The sequence below is a fragment of the Mus caroli genome, unplaced genomic scaffold (genome assembly GCF_978045245.1).
Source record: "Mus caroli unplaced genomic scaffold, Mus_caroli_1 scaffold_18, whole genome shotgun sequence".
Lineage (NCBI taxonomy): Eukaryota > Metazoa > Chordata > Mammalia > Rodentia > Muridae > Mus > Mus caroli.
The window spans coordinates 69,045,430-69,060,392 of record NW_028227273.1 but is presented as its reverse complement, the minus strand read 5'-3'; the positions used below and the strand labels follow the sequence as shown (position 1 = coordinate 69,060,392).

The window sequence follows — 14,963 nt, the reverse complement described above, 5'->3', positions numbered from 1 at the left end:
TGATAACTGGGAAGAAAGAAAGAGTCTTTTGTGTGAAACATTTAGCATTACAAAGAGCCCTAGTGAGTATAGAATCCATAGTGAATAGCCTTGAGAAATGCCATTATACAAGAGAGGGTTCCAGAGAGATGGCTCAATCAGTAAGATACTTTCCATGTAGGAATGAGGTCTTGAGTTTGTATCCCTAGTACCCATAGAAAAGCAGGGAATAACATTTGTAATCAAGCTAGGGGACCACAGACAGGAGGATCCCTGAATCTCATTGGCCATCAACCTATCAGAATTTATGAGCTCCAGGTTCAACTTCCTGTCTGAAAACATAAATAAGGTAGCAGGCTAGTATGACGTCAGTGGGTAAAGGTGATTATTGCCAAGCCAGACAACCCAAGTTCAATCCCTGGGGCCCAAAGAGTATGAGAGAACCAATTCTCACAAGGTGTCCTCAGATGTGACTCCTCACTGCAACCACACCACACAAAGACAGAGTATATGATTAAATGAAATAGAAAACATAAGATGGAACACATTAGTGAAGATTTGTGGAATTTTGGCCTCCACACCCATGTGAACACACAGCCCAAACACATAAAGATGATGTGAGAAGATTCACAGTATGGCTGTATCTAATTTGCTATTTATTTATGTGTGTATTTGTCTGTGAATATATGCACCTCTGTGTTTGTACACCTGTGCCAGGCGTCCTCCATCACTCGCCACTGCTCCTTCAGGCAGGATTTCCTTCTAATCCTGGGTCTTACTGTATTTTAGGTTAGGCTATTATATTAGTCAAGAAGTGATCCTCCTGCTCATGCCTTCCTATAGCTACAGCTGGGTCACAGGCATAGGCTGGATGGCCAGGTTATTACATGGGTGCTGAGATCTAAATGCCTATTCTCATGATTGCACACAGAGGTTCTTAAAATTATCTGGCCATCTCGTCAACCTCTCAACTCTAACACTGTTTTGAACTGGCCAAGTATGTCATGGTTCAACTCAGAAGTCATCAAAGCATACTATATAATTCAGCAGTCTCAAAACCCACACTGAAAACATGAGAAGCTAATGATGTCTTTTTTGTGAAAAAAGTTGTAGCTTATAATGTTTAGTTTTGATTTTCTAAGACAGGGCCCCATTCTATACGCTAGGCTGACCTCAGACCCACACTATCCTCCAACCTTAGTCTCCCAAGTCAACGCTGAGGTTACAGGGTTAGGCTTCCAAGCCTCAGGGAAATAGCTATCTTGAATATTGTTTTCACCTGCACTTTTCCTCAAGTGTCTAGCTATAAAACTCTCCTGGAATAATTACCAAGGCCTTGATATCCAGGGAACTGACTTGGGAAATGCTACTTAAGCATCCTTCTCACATGGTGTGAATTTGGATCAAGTCTCTCATGATGCCTACAGCTCTGTACCCAGCACCACAGCTGTTCTTACTCCTCCCACCAATACTGGCACTGGAATCCTAACTGGCGGGGCACATACAGACAACGTAAGGACCTCTGATATGGGGAAATGCAGGCTGGTCTCCAGTCAAGCTGAGATCTGAACCCCGATGGTCATAATTCACCTACCTGACAAGGTAGGTGTTCCCTCATGCTCCTGGAACTCCGGCCCCTGCCTAAGGTACCACCTCCCACAACCCCCACAAGAGAAGCATGGTCAGCCTTCAGGCTTAAACTCCTCCCCGGTTACCTAGCAACAGTGAAGACCACAAAAAGGGGTGCTCAGTTCCCACCTCGCTCTCTTACTTTGTTCCTTTACCTCTCACTTCTCTCTCCTCCTCCCTCTTCTCTTTGTCTTCTCCTCTCCAATCTCTCTCTCTCTCTCTCTCTCTCTCTGTCTCTCTCTCTCTCTCTCTCCCTACCTTCTCTCTTTCCCCTGCATTTCTATAATAAAGCTCTTAAACCATAGACAGTCTCTGCTCCATCAAGACCCCCTGTGCACTCTGGTCAGTGTTGGGAACTTCTTCTATTCCCTCTCTCCTACAACCGTGGGGTTTTAGCAAGGTAGCTCTGGGGTCCGCGGTCAGGGGCTACCCCTTTTCCACCCCACGCTGCGTGGGTCAGGCATGCTCACCTGGGGCCGAGTGGAAGAGCACCCGGCAGCTCTGCCTGCGTCTGCCTGCCCAGAACACAGGAGGTCTGGCCAGATGTTAGGCCCCTTTTCCTCCCCTACTTTTCCCCAGGGCCACCAGCCCACCCCCACCCCTTTTTGGTCCCAACACTCTGGGTGACTGCAGGGACGGACAACCTAGTTCAAATGTGGAAAAGCATACAGAGAAAAAAGACAGAGCTCTACTGCAGAACCTCTTCCTAAGTCCCACAGGGTCATGGCCACAGCACATTACAGGGAAATGCCCCCTAAAAGGCCTTCTCGATAGGCAGGGCAGAAAAGGTGATAAAGTAACACCTTACAACTCCCAAATGGCAGGATATGTTATAGATTAGGTAACTGAGTCAGCCCAAGGTCACAGAGCAAGGGAAGGACACAAAGAGGAAGGACAACAGCATTCTGCTTGCTTTTGGGGACCTGTTCTTCACTCTGATCCCGGGCTTCCCAAGTTAAGAATCCTACAAAGGACACCTGATCCTTAAGAGTTTGCTGTGGGCCATCAGTTGCCCAAGTGCTGCCAGATCTCTCAGAGACTAAAGACCTGTATACTGTTCTCTCTCACATAACAGTCTCAGTGAGCATTGCTTAAGACCCACAGGACCTAGAAAGGACCCCATAGCCTCCAGAATGAGGTGGAAAGTTAAAAGTTAAAAGGAGTATGGCACTGAACTTACTTCTGCAACATCAGCCAGAGACCTGGACACAAAAGAGTCCCTTGAATTTCCATCCAACAAGCTAGGGCCAAGCAAAGATGTGCCGCTGTTGGCCCCAACAGTAGTTGGTAGCATCTTTCTGCTCTTCTCTGGAGATATGAAGCTGGCTGTGGAAAGAAGGTGAGTCAGCATGAGTGTCCAGGTAGCCTAGTCAGGGCCCTCTAGGTCTCCACCTTCACACTTGTGTCAAGGGCTAGCCATGACATTATGCTACAATAGGCTTTGTCACCTGTGTTAGTGTACATTCATCTTTATCATGTCCAAGGGCCGCATGCCGAGCTCCTCCTATATTGTATTCTCTGTGGCAGACCCTCACTGATAGGCATTAAGTTTGATTCTGACTTCATAGATTGCAGGGAATTTCTCCTCATGTTTGCACTATTTCTTGTGACAAAAAACCATGGACTGTGAGGCTGGTTTTGTGTACTCTTCCACTAAGCACAGTGCTATAATCAAGGATGATCAAATCTGGAATTAAGAGGGTAAAAGCCTGGGTCCTGGCACTGTGAAAGTCAGCTTAGCCACCCATCCTCAATACACCCACCAAAGAAATGAGGGTAGTGAAAAGCAGAGAATGGAGATCAACTCACTGTAGCACCATGGGGTAAAAGAACAAAATAAACAGGTTCAGTGACTCCATCCCCAAAAATCTTATTCAGGGCACTGACAGGTGTGGGTTTAAATAGGGGACAGATGTATTAATAAAAATTAAGCAGTATTGGCCAATGTGTGCTCCTATCCATTACTGATCCATAGCTGCTTCAATTTTACTTTATCCTACAAAGTGATTCAGTGAGGTGTAAAATAGAATGGGATCTCTTCCTGGGGGAAGAAAGACACGTTCTATAATTTTCCATATGTGGTCAAGAATACCACCACATGGCCGAGCATGGTGGCACACACCTTTAATCCCAGCACTGGGGAGGCAGAGGCAGGCAGATTTCTGAATTTGAGGCCAGCCTGATCTACAAAGTGAGTTCCAGGACAGCCAGGGCTACCAAGAGAAACCCTGTCTCGAAAAAACAAACAAACAAACAAACAAACAAACAAACAAACAAACGACTACTACCACAAGTCAGCTGCAACATTCACTTCAGAGTACCTGACTGAATATATAAAGAAATTGGGAACATAAAGATCGTCTGGTCTGGTCTGTTTGTCTTTGCAAGAGCTCTATAAGAAGGGGTTAGGAAGGCTAAACCGACTGGCGAAGGCATTGAGAATCACATGAATGACTTGAATGTTCTGTCTGTACTGGGCTGTGGGCTCTCAGAGTCTACAAGCATGTCGACATCCAGTGAACTACAAACTGAAAATCTGTGCATTCTCCTATATGTAAATTACATGTTTCAGTTAACTCAGAAATAAATACTTGAGAAACAAGCAAAAGCGTTGAGGTTTAGCCTAACTCCAACCTTGGAAAGAAGAGTCCTCCAGAAACACTCACCAAACAAGCTGCTGAGTGAGGAATCTGTAGAGTCACTGGGGTACCACTGAGGGTCATGAGTGGGAGAGGCAATCCAGTTGGGCTGAGGGCTGCTAGATGGGGAGGGAAGACTCTTGGAACTGTCACTGCCGTTCAGTTTTGCTGGAGAAAGAGGAACTCCTTCACCTGTCAACCAAAAACAAAGGTCAGAGATGCTTCCCTGAACCCATAGCAAGGCAGCAGGAGGCAGAGGCTGTGAACTGCTGAATCCAGGAGAACAAAGATGCACTGGCCCCACACCAAAGGGATAGCAGCTGTTTATAAAAAAGGATCACAGAGCCTTCAAGGTAACTTTATGCTTTAGGAATACAAAACACAGCAGGCAGGGCCCACAGTACTATGTCAATAATCTTCATGGTGTTTGCACCAGTCCCATGGTAAACAAGATGCTCCTGATTCCATCCTATGGGGTACACACAGTTCCCAGCCTACAACTGAGAAAAGCAAGTCAGGGACCCATTAAGCTCATAAGCTAAGAGACTGTGAATTCATGTCTGCCTGAAACATATCTGAATCATGTCAGCAGGCAAAATAGCTGTGCCACTGCCAGCAGGAACACCAGCACAGAACAAGTGAGACCAGGCCCTTGGCCACCATCTGTGCAGCTACTTACTAAGCACATGTAAGTCATCTTCCAGATGCACAAATAGAAAGCTGATCCCAGGCTTCAAAGGGCCTTCAAAACCATTCCATTCTTACCCCAAGGTCAGGAGAAACTCAACCAGCGACCAGTTACTGCTCCTGCCAGAGCCAGGCAGAGGCACCTTATAGTGGCACATATTCAAAGCCAAAAATGATAGTTACACTGGAACTTTGCCAGCAAGTTTGGCTAAACCTTAGACAGATCAGGTCTGCTTCTTGTAAGTCTGGCCATTTCAGTGAGAGCCTAGGGAAGGTTTCCAAGGCCATCTGTACTTACTGTACTGGCCAGAGCTGATGGCAATTTCAATGATGGAGTCACTGATCTGTGTGGCAGGTTCTCCCTGTGAGAGAACATCCTCAGGTGGACCAGGTAGGGATATGTCCAGCAGTGCAGAAACATTGGGTGGGGAGAGACGGGTGCTGGAGCTCTCCGATGAGGGTAAAGGTATGGACAGGCCATTCTGGAGATTAGCCTTGGACAACTCAGGTAAGGTCAGAACAGATGATCCCTGAATAAGAAACAAATCTTATTCAGACACAAGATACCCATCAGTACTTGTTACAGTGAGTACAACGCCCACCTCCAGCCTAGCAGCTGCAAGAAATGCAGGGATCCACCATTCTCCCAAGAGAGACTCAGGAAATACACTTCTTCAGAAAAAAGTTAAGCCAGGGTAGGATGAGCCTATTCCCACTGTCAGCATCTAGTGGAGAATAACTCTCCAAAAGCCACCAGCTGAAAACCTAGTCCTTTCAGACATGGGGTTTAACAAAAAGGAAGCTGGAGAAGGGACAATACAATCCCTTCATCCATGAAACAATAGCAATGGCCACGTTAGGTGAAAGGACAACACTGCTGGGAAGCACAGTCCATGCACTCAGGGAGAGGACACTGACGCCCAGAATGTACTCTACCTGGAAACCATCTGTCATTGGCTCCTGCTCTGCTCTTGTAACGCTGATAAATGGGTCATTAGTGCCCTGGAACAACAAGAAGACTTCTGAATGGTTCACACTGAGCTGGAAAAACAGCTAAAGTACTTGTCTGGCTGTGCACCAAAGAAAAACTGTTCTCAGTTAAGCCAGTGTCTCTACAAACAGGTGAAGTAATGCATTGTGCTCTAAGCTGGAAATGATAGAGAATAACTCTCAGATTGTTGGCTCTGAACTTACAACCATTTATTGATTTTTAAGAGGAAACTACACAGTTCAGTAACAGCCTAATCACATAATCTCCGAGCTCCATGGGGTCTACCAAACACAGCCTCTACTCCAACAAGCAAAGGAATCAGAGCATTTGGAGATACATGAAAGAGTGGCCAAGGCCATACGAACTGATTTCCACAGAGATATGCCAAGCACTTAGTACCTCCTAAGTGGGGACCCATGGGCTGATGTCAGCCTACTGGGATGAAATTCAAAGCTATACCCCAGGCATGGTTTAGCAATGGCTTCTTCACTGCCTCCCACTCTGTGCTCCATGGTAGGTGTTCAAACCGTGGTGTCTCACAGGGCTCAGTGTGATCCAGACGCATGAACTCACTCCAGAAGCTACTGGGAACACCAAATCGCCCTTGTAAATGTTCTCACCCTTACAGCAGGAACAGGGTCTCTGTTCTGGTGTGGTCCAGTGTCACCCTGCCCCGAGATGGCAGTGGTTGCTTGTTCCGAAGACAGTGGAGAGATGCCAGATGAGCCATCAGTATCTAAAATTGGCAAGGGACTTCCAGGGATGATGCCAGCACTTTGAGCTGCTAAGTCGATGGCACCTAGCAACAGGAGTGACATATCAAACCTCTGTTCCATACTACTCCACTCCATGATGTATGCCCAGAGAGCTTGGGACAGGTTCTCCCTCACACCTCTCTTCAGTGGAGAGCCAAGGAATTTGATATACTCTTAGCAAAGCAGTAAAACATTATACCTTGGAGAAGAAGAGAATATTACAACTAAGGAACCTCACATAGTGGCTGTCACTGTGCATCACTTACTGGGCAGGTGACTGGAGGCCTGAGATGGGAGGACCTTGGGCACTATCGGTCGAGACAGAGCTGCTTTGGTCAAAGAAGACTGGATGGGCCGGAACCAGCCTCTCCCTGTGAGAGGAAGGCAAATGTAGGCATATCAACTGGTTTTTCCATACCCTACTGTGCACAATGAGCTATGGAGGGTTTCCTTCATAGACAGAGCTAGGGTCATAGCAAGCCACTCAACACTGCAGACACTTGCTATCTTGGGTAGTAAGAGATCGAATCATACAGGCTCCTAGTAAAGAAACGATCTAAGGTAAGTTCCCAGGACTCACACGATGGCTCACAGTCCCCTGGTAACTCCAGTTTCAGGGAATCCGACACGCTCTTCTGGCCTCTGTACACACACGCACACAGAGCAAACACGAAGCCGCGCAGGGACTGGAGGTGGCTCAGTGGTGACAAGCATTGCTGCCTCTGCACAGGACCCTGGTTTGTCTCCATCTAGTGCCCATCTAGTAACTCATCACCACCTCTAACTGCAGGCCAGCTGGCACTGCCTGTGCCCTTCGTGGGCTTTTGGTGCCTATTCAGGCACTTATACATGCACATAAACGTAAGTGAGCCTTTACAAAAAAGATTATCATAGGCTGAAGACACAGGTCAGCAGCACAGCAGTGCTCTGCTGCCCACAGCTCTGGGTTTGATCATGAGTGTCCAAAAAGATGAGATTAATCAAGATCTATCAATGAGCATGTGTACTCACTGAGGGACACTGTGAGACTTGCTTCAAAGCACCAGGACACCCACTACATTTACAGATGCAATAAAAACTATGATCACACACTCCAACAGCATGGTTATTTCCTAAGTGCCTATTGTGGCTTTATAAGCAGAAATCAAAAACACTCCACTGAGCTGAACTCAGTGGTGCTGCCAACAAACACAACAGAGCACACTTCTAAAGAAGGCACACAATTCCAGCCAGTGGCAGAGTCTTGTCCATAGTGGCAGCTAGATGCAGCACAGGGGACACAGTGTATAGTTAGTGTATGCTGGAAGAACGAACAGAGGTATGCTAGAAATGTCATATTCATAGCCATGGAAACCCATAGTGAGGCACATTCAGGTAGCAGAGAAAGCTATCCCAGGGAGGCGGAGTGCCTGGCCTTACCAGCTATAGGAGAGTTAGACAGGATGGAGAAGGAGCACACATTGTGGGACTGGTTTTCAGGTCTAGGGAGCAGTGTCCTCTGTGAGAAAAAAAAATGCAAATAATAAAGATGATAAGACATAACTGTCAGCCAGGAGGTGGTGGCACACGACTTTAATTCCCGCACTCAGGAGGCAGAGCCAGGTGAATCTCTGAGTTTGTGGCCAGCCTGCTCTATAGAGCTAATTCTAGGACAGCCACAGAAGGCTACACGCACCCGCACGCGCGCGCGCGCGCGCACACACACACACACACATTAAAAAAAAAAAAAAAACACAAAACCAAAACAACAAACAAAACAAAAAGATAGCAGTGTCTAACTAAATCAGAACGACACTAGAATGCTGGGAATAAGACCTTTCCCAAGGAGAACTACAGAACTATCAGGAGGATCTAGTTCAAACCTAGAGTGTTCTGGATTTGGCTGGACACAGGCAACTGAATACAGACATCTGTTTACAACCACAGAGTAAGCAGATGGGACTCAATGATGAGCATTTTGATGGTCAGAATGGAGAAAGTTAATTAAGGGACTGCTTGTAACAAGTGGCACTGGGAGACAAGAAATGATCATTTCCAGTTTCCTTCCTGCTCATGAATAAAGGGTCCCGATGCATGTAAGTCCCTGCTCAGCTGAGAAGAACCTGCACTGACCACCGGCAATGCTAACAGTAGAACATTTCCATGGATCTGTCCACCGCAATGGATCAGCACACAGTTGAGTCTGACAGCGTTGATACTCTGTTTATATATAAAGGACTCAGGGTACCTTGAGACATTTTCTCATGCATGATCTTCCCAGGATGTTGGCAAACACTGGAGAACAGAAAGGGCTATTGCTGCAGATGAAAGTGCGCTCAGCTCACTAACAACTCTGCACTCTGGGGCTCACCACACTTCATTGCCAAGGCTGAGGCAGTGCTTAGTAAGTTTTTCCATAAAGGGCCAGACAGAATGCTTTGGGACCACTCTTGCCCCTGATCTTGTGGCAGGAAAGCAGCGCAGAAAGTATAGACATAAAGACCATAGCTCTATGTCAGTAAAGCTTTACACATTTACAAAAGTATTAAGTAAGAGCGATGCTGCTGTACATTCGCATTTGATGAACTAGAATAAGCAAGTTCATAAAAATAGTGGGTGGACTGGTGGTTCTTGTGACCAGGGCTTCTTTTAGGTGATGAGAGTATTCTATGAAAAAATCTTGAGCTGCTAACGCTAACACATAACACACACACACACACACACACACACACACACACACGCCCAGTATGGATTTTTTTAAAATAATACAGACAGACTGGGGTTGAGGTTCAGGAAGTAAGCACTTGCTATGCATGCGTAAGACAGGAACTCAGATCGCCTGAAACCCACACAAATTTCAGGTGGGCATGGAGACCCACGTTTAACTCCAGATTGCAGGAAGCAGAGATAGGAGATCCCCTGAGCCGGTTAGACAGCTAGACTAGCCGTCTTGGAGGTCTGAGTTTAAGTGAGAAGCACTGCCTCCATTTTTAAGGTGGAAAGCACTAAGGAAGACATCTAAATCTAATATCAACCTCAGGCTCCACACGCATCCACCTGCACATACATTGTGCCACCATACAGATTCTCATCCATAAAACAAACCAGATCGCATTTAGACCATGGGGTTTGGATTAATATTCAGATGCTGAATTCAGCAACCCTTAGAGCCTGTATCAAGTCACAAACATTTTCCTACTTCCAGGACAAAGGACCAGAGACAGGAAAGTTAAGCTGAGAATTAAAGGCAGGTGAACACATGTTAAAAGGTTTACAACACATTTTCTAAGACCACCCACACAATGTCCTTTGTTTTGGAGCGTGGTCTCACTCTGCAGCCACTATACTCAGCATATCTACTTATCAATAGCCTAAGCTCAAGGTAAATATTTTCTTATTAATTTGAAAATTATGTTTATTTATCAAGTGTGTAGACACAGCATGACATGAGTATAGAGGTTAAAAAAACAACTTTTACGAGGTGGATGTTTCCTTCTAGCATGTGGGTCCTGAGGAGAGAACTGAAATTGTAAGCCTCGGGTCAAGTACTTTTCTCTACTGAGCTACCTCACCAGACCGAGAGAAGAAGGTTTCTAAGAGACTGAAAATAGAAAATTGGTCTATCGGTGACTTCCGAGAATCACCTTAATTCACAAATCCCTATGGCTGTATTACTACAGCGGGCTCCCTTACACCTGGAGATGCTGCTGTCTTTCTTGGGTGCCAGGTATAGCTTGTGTCTGCCACGGCTTACAGATGGCATCTGTGGGTTCTCCTACCACTTAACTGCAGTTCTAAAATCCTTGGCTTCTGCCAGCCCAGACTCTTGGCACATTGCTCTAACAGAGATGGGAGACACTCAAGCTGGGACGCTCTTGGGAGTCAGAACTACAACCGTGCCTGTAAATAATTTTCAGTGCCAACCAAAGTCTTTATTTATATGATAACTTTAAATTTTCTGTTCTTAAGTTTTATTTTTCCTATTTATAAGGGCAGGAATTTCCTCTGTGTCACTCTGCAAACCAAAGGCATGTAAGAAAACAGTATCTCTTGTGCAGTCCAGCAGCTAGAGTGTAGAACTGACAAACACAATGCAGCCACACAGATTCAAGCAATGTTCCCTTACCTGGACCACCAGTGGCTTTCTTAGGTGCCGTTTCCGTAGTTTCTTGGGCTTTGGTGAGAAAAAGTCTGACTGTATCTATGAGAGAAGGAACATGAGCCCGGGAACAAAAATTCTATCTGCAAAGTATACCATAACCACCCCAACCCGGCACTCCCAGCACTCACGCTGATGGAGTCCAAGTGCTGCCTAAAAGTCAGCTCCGCCTCCTTACTGGGAGAGAAGAGCTTTCCATGTCGACTATTTGGGGGCAAAGTCGTTGGGACAGCAAAGAGGCCACCATCTGAGTCACTGCTTCCTGTGCTGGAGGGACCAGCCACCAAGAGAGGCCTTGGGGGATTTCTCAAACCTGGAACAGAAAGGAGTTATGTGCTGACACACGCCTATATCCTCCTCGAGGGCAATGCAGTCCCACTAGGAAGTAAGCCAAGAAAGACTTGGAAAGCACAACAACTTTCAGCTGCATATACCATATCTCAGCAAAGTCCTGCCTTTCTTCCTTTGACTTCTGGTCCCATTTTACGGGGCCTACAGGCTTCCCGCATGAAAGCCCATCACCACTATCTATCTATGTGCAGAGAGAAGGCAGGACAACTAATCAAGGCTCCTGAGCTGTAAGGACGCTGGGGCAGCCCAAGCTGACCAACGCTCTGTAAAGGCTGCTTAACAACACACCCAGTGACCATCTTGTCACTATAGTAACCCAACTTCACGAGGCAGCAAGAAAGCCTCATCAAGAAACAGTACATTTGAAAGAGTGTGGCTATGTGCTTATACAGCTGTTTGTGTAATACAGGCAATTATAAAAAGTGCGGTAGACTACATACATAGGTCCTGGTTAAAATTCCTTATTTTATAGAAAACAGTTCCAGTAATCAAAGGACAGAAAATACTTATTTCACAATAACACTGCTGAAATTCCATTGTGGTAGTGCTGCTATAAAGCACCTTCAAGGTTTCTAGCTTCGTATGGGCCTCTCAGAGGTCTCAGGCCAAGCTTGCCAGACTTGGTACAGAAAGTACAGGCCCTGGGCCTGTGATCCTCAATCAGACAGAAAATGCTAGGACACTAAAAATTCACTACAAGGTCCAAGAAGTGGTACTGAGCTGCTACCTGGCCAACTTTAGGCAGCATGCCTTTATCTGCAGGAATTTATGGCTTAGGTGCTGTTGCCTGAGGCAGCTTCCTAAAGGCGTAAGAAAGAGGAAGCAAAAACAGAAAATGAACAACTGCTAAGATGCGTCTCCAACAATGACAGCCTTGAGTTCACACAGGTCTCTTGGAAGGATTATCAGACAAATAGTTTTTAGTGGAAAAAATGTTCACAAAATATTAAGTCAGAGATATTGTAAAGCCATTAATGTTCTTGAATTAAAAACAATATTACTAAAAAATGTCTTTTTGCCAAAAGAATTACTGTTATCTTAGGGCCTCCCTTAAAGAAGTGAAATAAAGGGGGCTCTGTAGACTTAAAGCAGGCAGAAGGGATCCTGGGGAAGGACTGTGCTCTTCCTAGGATTTATGCGTTCAGTAGAGAATTACATTTTCCTAGGAGCTGGGGTGATAGCTCAGCAGTGAAGTGACTGCCTAACGTGTGTGATGGCCTGCTTGCCACCCTTAGTACCACAAAACAGTATTTCTCAAATGAAATTTAAGGATATACTGAGAAGCAAGTTACCCCATCTTTCTTTCCAAAACTGCACTAAACTGCCAGCACACACCTTAATTGAAGACTGCTTCATTCTAATGTTTTGGATGTAAAAAAAAAATCAAGTCACTACAGATTAAAGAACTAATCCTCAGGCTTGAAAGACGGCTTAGTGGTTAAGAACACTGTCTGCTCTTCCAGAGGTCCTGAGTTCAATTCCCAGCAACCACATGGTGGCTCACGACCATCTGTAATGGGATCAGATGTCCTCTACTGGTGCGTCTGAACACAGCTACTCATATAAATAAAATAATCTTAGGGGAAAAAAAAGTGAGAGACAGAACTAATCCTCCTTAGTGGTTTTAAGCCACTAATTCAATATTTTATGAAGGTTTCTGACAGAAAACTTCTAGTGAGACCAGACCACCCTCTGCTTATCACATGAACTAGGTCCTTTGTAACAGTCCCCTGTGTTCATCATCCCCAATGGGTGATATTTGCCCTGTACTATGCCCACTAGACCATGGGTGGTAGACAGCAGGACCATGTGTTTAGTTTTGACACAGTACCAGAGACATCAGGATACTCTTGAAATATACCTGGGGAGCAAGGTGCAGAAGCAGATGGGAAAGTCTTGTTGCTTCGGAGCGTAGATGGGTTTCGAGAACAGCGGGGACTCCGAGAGTTGATGGTCACTACCTTCCCTGGTGGAGTTGTGGACTGTTCCTCCTGGGTGGGCCTGACTGAAGCCGTTGATGCTGTGTTTACTTCAAAAGCCTGGAAAGACACCAGCCAAATATTACAAAGGTTCAGCTCAAGAAAATGGTTCTAACGCAAGTATCCTAAGGCCATCCATTTCCATGGTGGCAAAACTTTGGAATGCCCTGAAGTCACTCGCACACATCACACCCCACACACCCACATCATTGCTAGGAATTGAACTCTGGTCTTCTGGGAAGCAACAAGCCTCTGTAACTGCTGGGTTATCTCTCCTGTCCTAGGTGGTGGTGTTCTTAATTGAAATAGTTTCACCCTATAGTCTTAGCCAATATGTGTCTACTAAATAGCTCAGGCTGGCCTCAAATCTCTGGTGATTTGCCCAACTTAGCCTTCCAAGTGTTCACCTGACTAATTCTAATTCCCCAGAGATGTAAAATTACTAAGGGACATTTGGAAATGCACACTTTTAATCCAGTACTCTGAGGCAGAGGCATGCAGATTCATGTAGGTTTGAGCCAACCTGATCTACAGGAGTTCCAAGCCAGACAGCCTGTGCTATGTTGTGAGGCATCTTAAAAACAACAACCAAAAAAAAAAAAAAAGAATGAAAAACTTCAAGAAATAAGAGAGAAGAGAAGAGAAGAGAAGAGAAGAGAAGAGAAGAGAAGAGAAGAGAAGAGAAAGGAGAGGGGAAAGTTATAAATCCTCAGGGAGTAAAGTCATAATTGAAGCAACGCAGCACTTTCCTCAGGAGAGCTTAGCTTCCACTGGCTGGGTGTGGCAGTAACAACAGACAAGATGCTCTATGGCAGAGAGAGGGGAAAGGGACCCATGGTCTGTCTGGTGTTACCCACTCTACTAAGCAGAGTTATGGCACAGGGAAGACAGACTGGTGAGTGACAAAGGCTTGTCTTTTTGAAAAGCCACAGAAAAAAGCTAACCTGAGACAATCATCCTAACTTCTACTCCTGTGAACAGGAGGAAACAGAGTCCCTCCTGAAAACTGGTCACAGCTGAAGAGCCTGTTTTCGAGCACCCAACCTCATGGGTGTCCATTTAAGGGGTGGTTTCAGGGGCCAATGAGATGGCTCAGCAAATAAAAGCACTTCATGAACAAGCCTTTGGTGTTGAGTTCTGATTTGCTGAAACCATGTAAATAGTTGGATATGATGGGTGCACACATCCGTAATCCCAGAACTCCTGAAACAAGATCGGAGACAACAGGATAGAGCAGCTCACAGGCCCAACAGCCTGGAAAAGTAAAGCATAGGACAGAAAAAAAGAAAAAACTTCCTCAAAAAAAGGGAGGTAGGGGAGAAGAACTGATTCCTGAACAATTGTCCTCCGACTTCCACATGTGCCATGGCATTTGAGTACCCACATTTTCACACACAAATTGACAGCAAAAAAAATTAGATACCTTCAAGTCCTTGGGCTTCAGAAGGGCATTCCACCTCTTTGTTGCTGTACCTGTTCTGGGGACTCATCAACTTCAGGAAGACCTGACCAAATGCTCAATTCTGAACTCTTCCCAGAAGCACCCACACCATGTCTTACTAGGGCTACTTCACAACACGCCAAGGTCCGCACTATTGCCTCATCTGCTCTGCACTGGCAACCAGCACAAGTCCAATCCTGCCAAGCAGTCCCTGTTCCCTGCACCTTCCTACTGGCAATCTAGGTTCTGGGAATAGCAGTATTCCCACCTCAGACTGAGCGTTTCCGCTGACTCTGGTCACTGAGTCTCAGTACTCTTGGGGTACTTGCTTACAACAGCTCTGCCAGGAAGAAAAGGTAGGGAAACAAAGGACA

The 14,963-nt window shown here is 45.8% G+C and overlaps 1 protein-coding gene across 5 annotated transcripts in view; it reads right to left on the bottom strand.

Annotated features, from left to right (window-relative positions):
• The window catches only part of Cramp1 (cramped chromatin regulator 1), a 54,244-nt gene that overhangs the window by 4,694 nt on the left and 34,587 nt on the right, over window positions 1–14,963 (bottom strand). For 4 of the 5 annotated variants that reach the window (XM_085833128.1, XM_021149886.3, XM_029471204.2 and 1 more), the window contains exons 11-20: window positions 13,031–13,208; window positions 10,950–11,131; window positions 10,786–10,860; window positions 8,100–8,178; window positions 6,947–7,051; window positions 6,546–6,724; window positions 5,871–5,936; window positions 5,233–5,464; window positions 4,275–4,439; window positions 2,789–2,934 (exon numbers count right to left, since the gene is read on the bottom strand). In XM_085833128.1, coding sequence (XP_085689254.1) covers window positions 2,789–2,934; window positions 4,275–4,439; window positions 5,233–5,464; window positions 5,871–5,936; window positions 6,546–6,724; window positions 6,947–7,051; window positions 8,100–8,178; window positions 10,786–10,860; window positions 10,950–11,131; window positions 13,031–13,208 — 1,407 coding nt within the window. The remainder of the gene's footprint in view (window positions 1–2,788; window positions 2,935–4,274; window positions 4,440–5,232; window positions 5,465–5,870; window positions 5,937–6,545; window positions 6,725–6,946; window positions 7,052–8,099; window positions 8,179–10,785; window positions 10,861–10,949; window positions 11,132–13,030; window positions 13,209–14,963) is intronic. The other variant, XM_021149887.3, reaches the window with a different exon arrangement.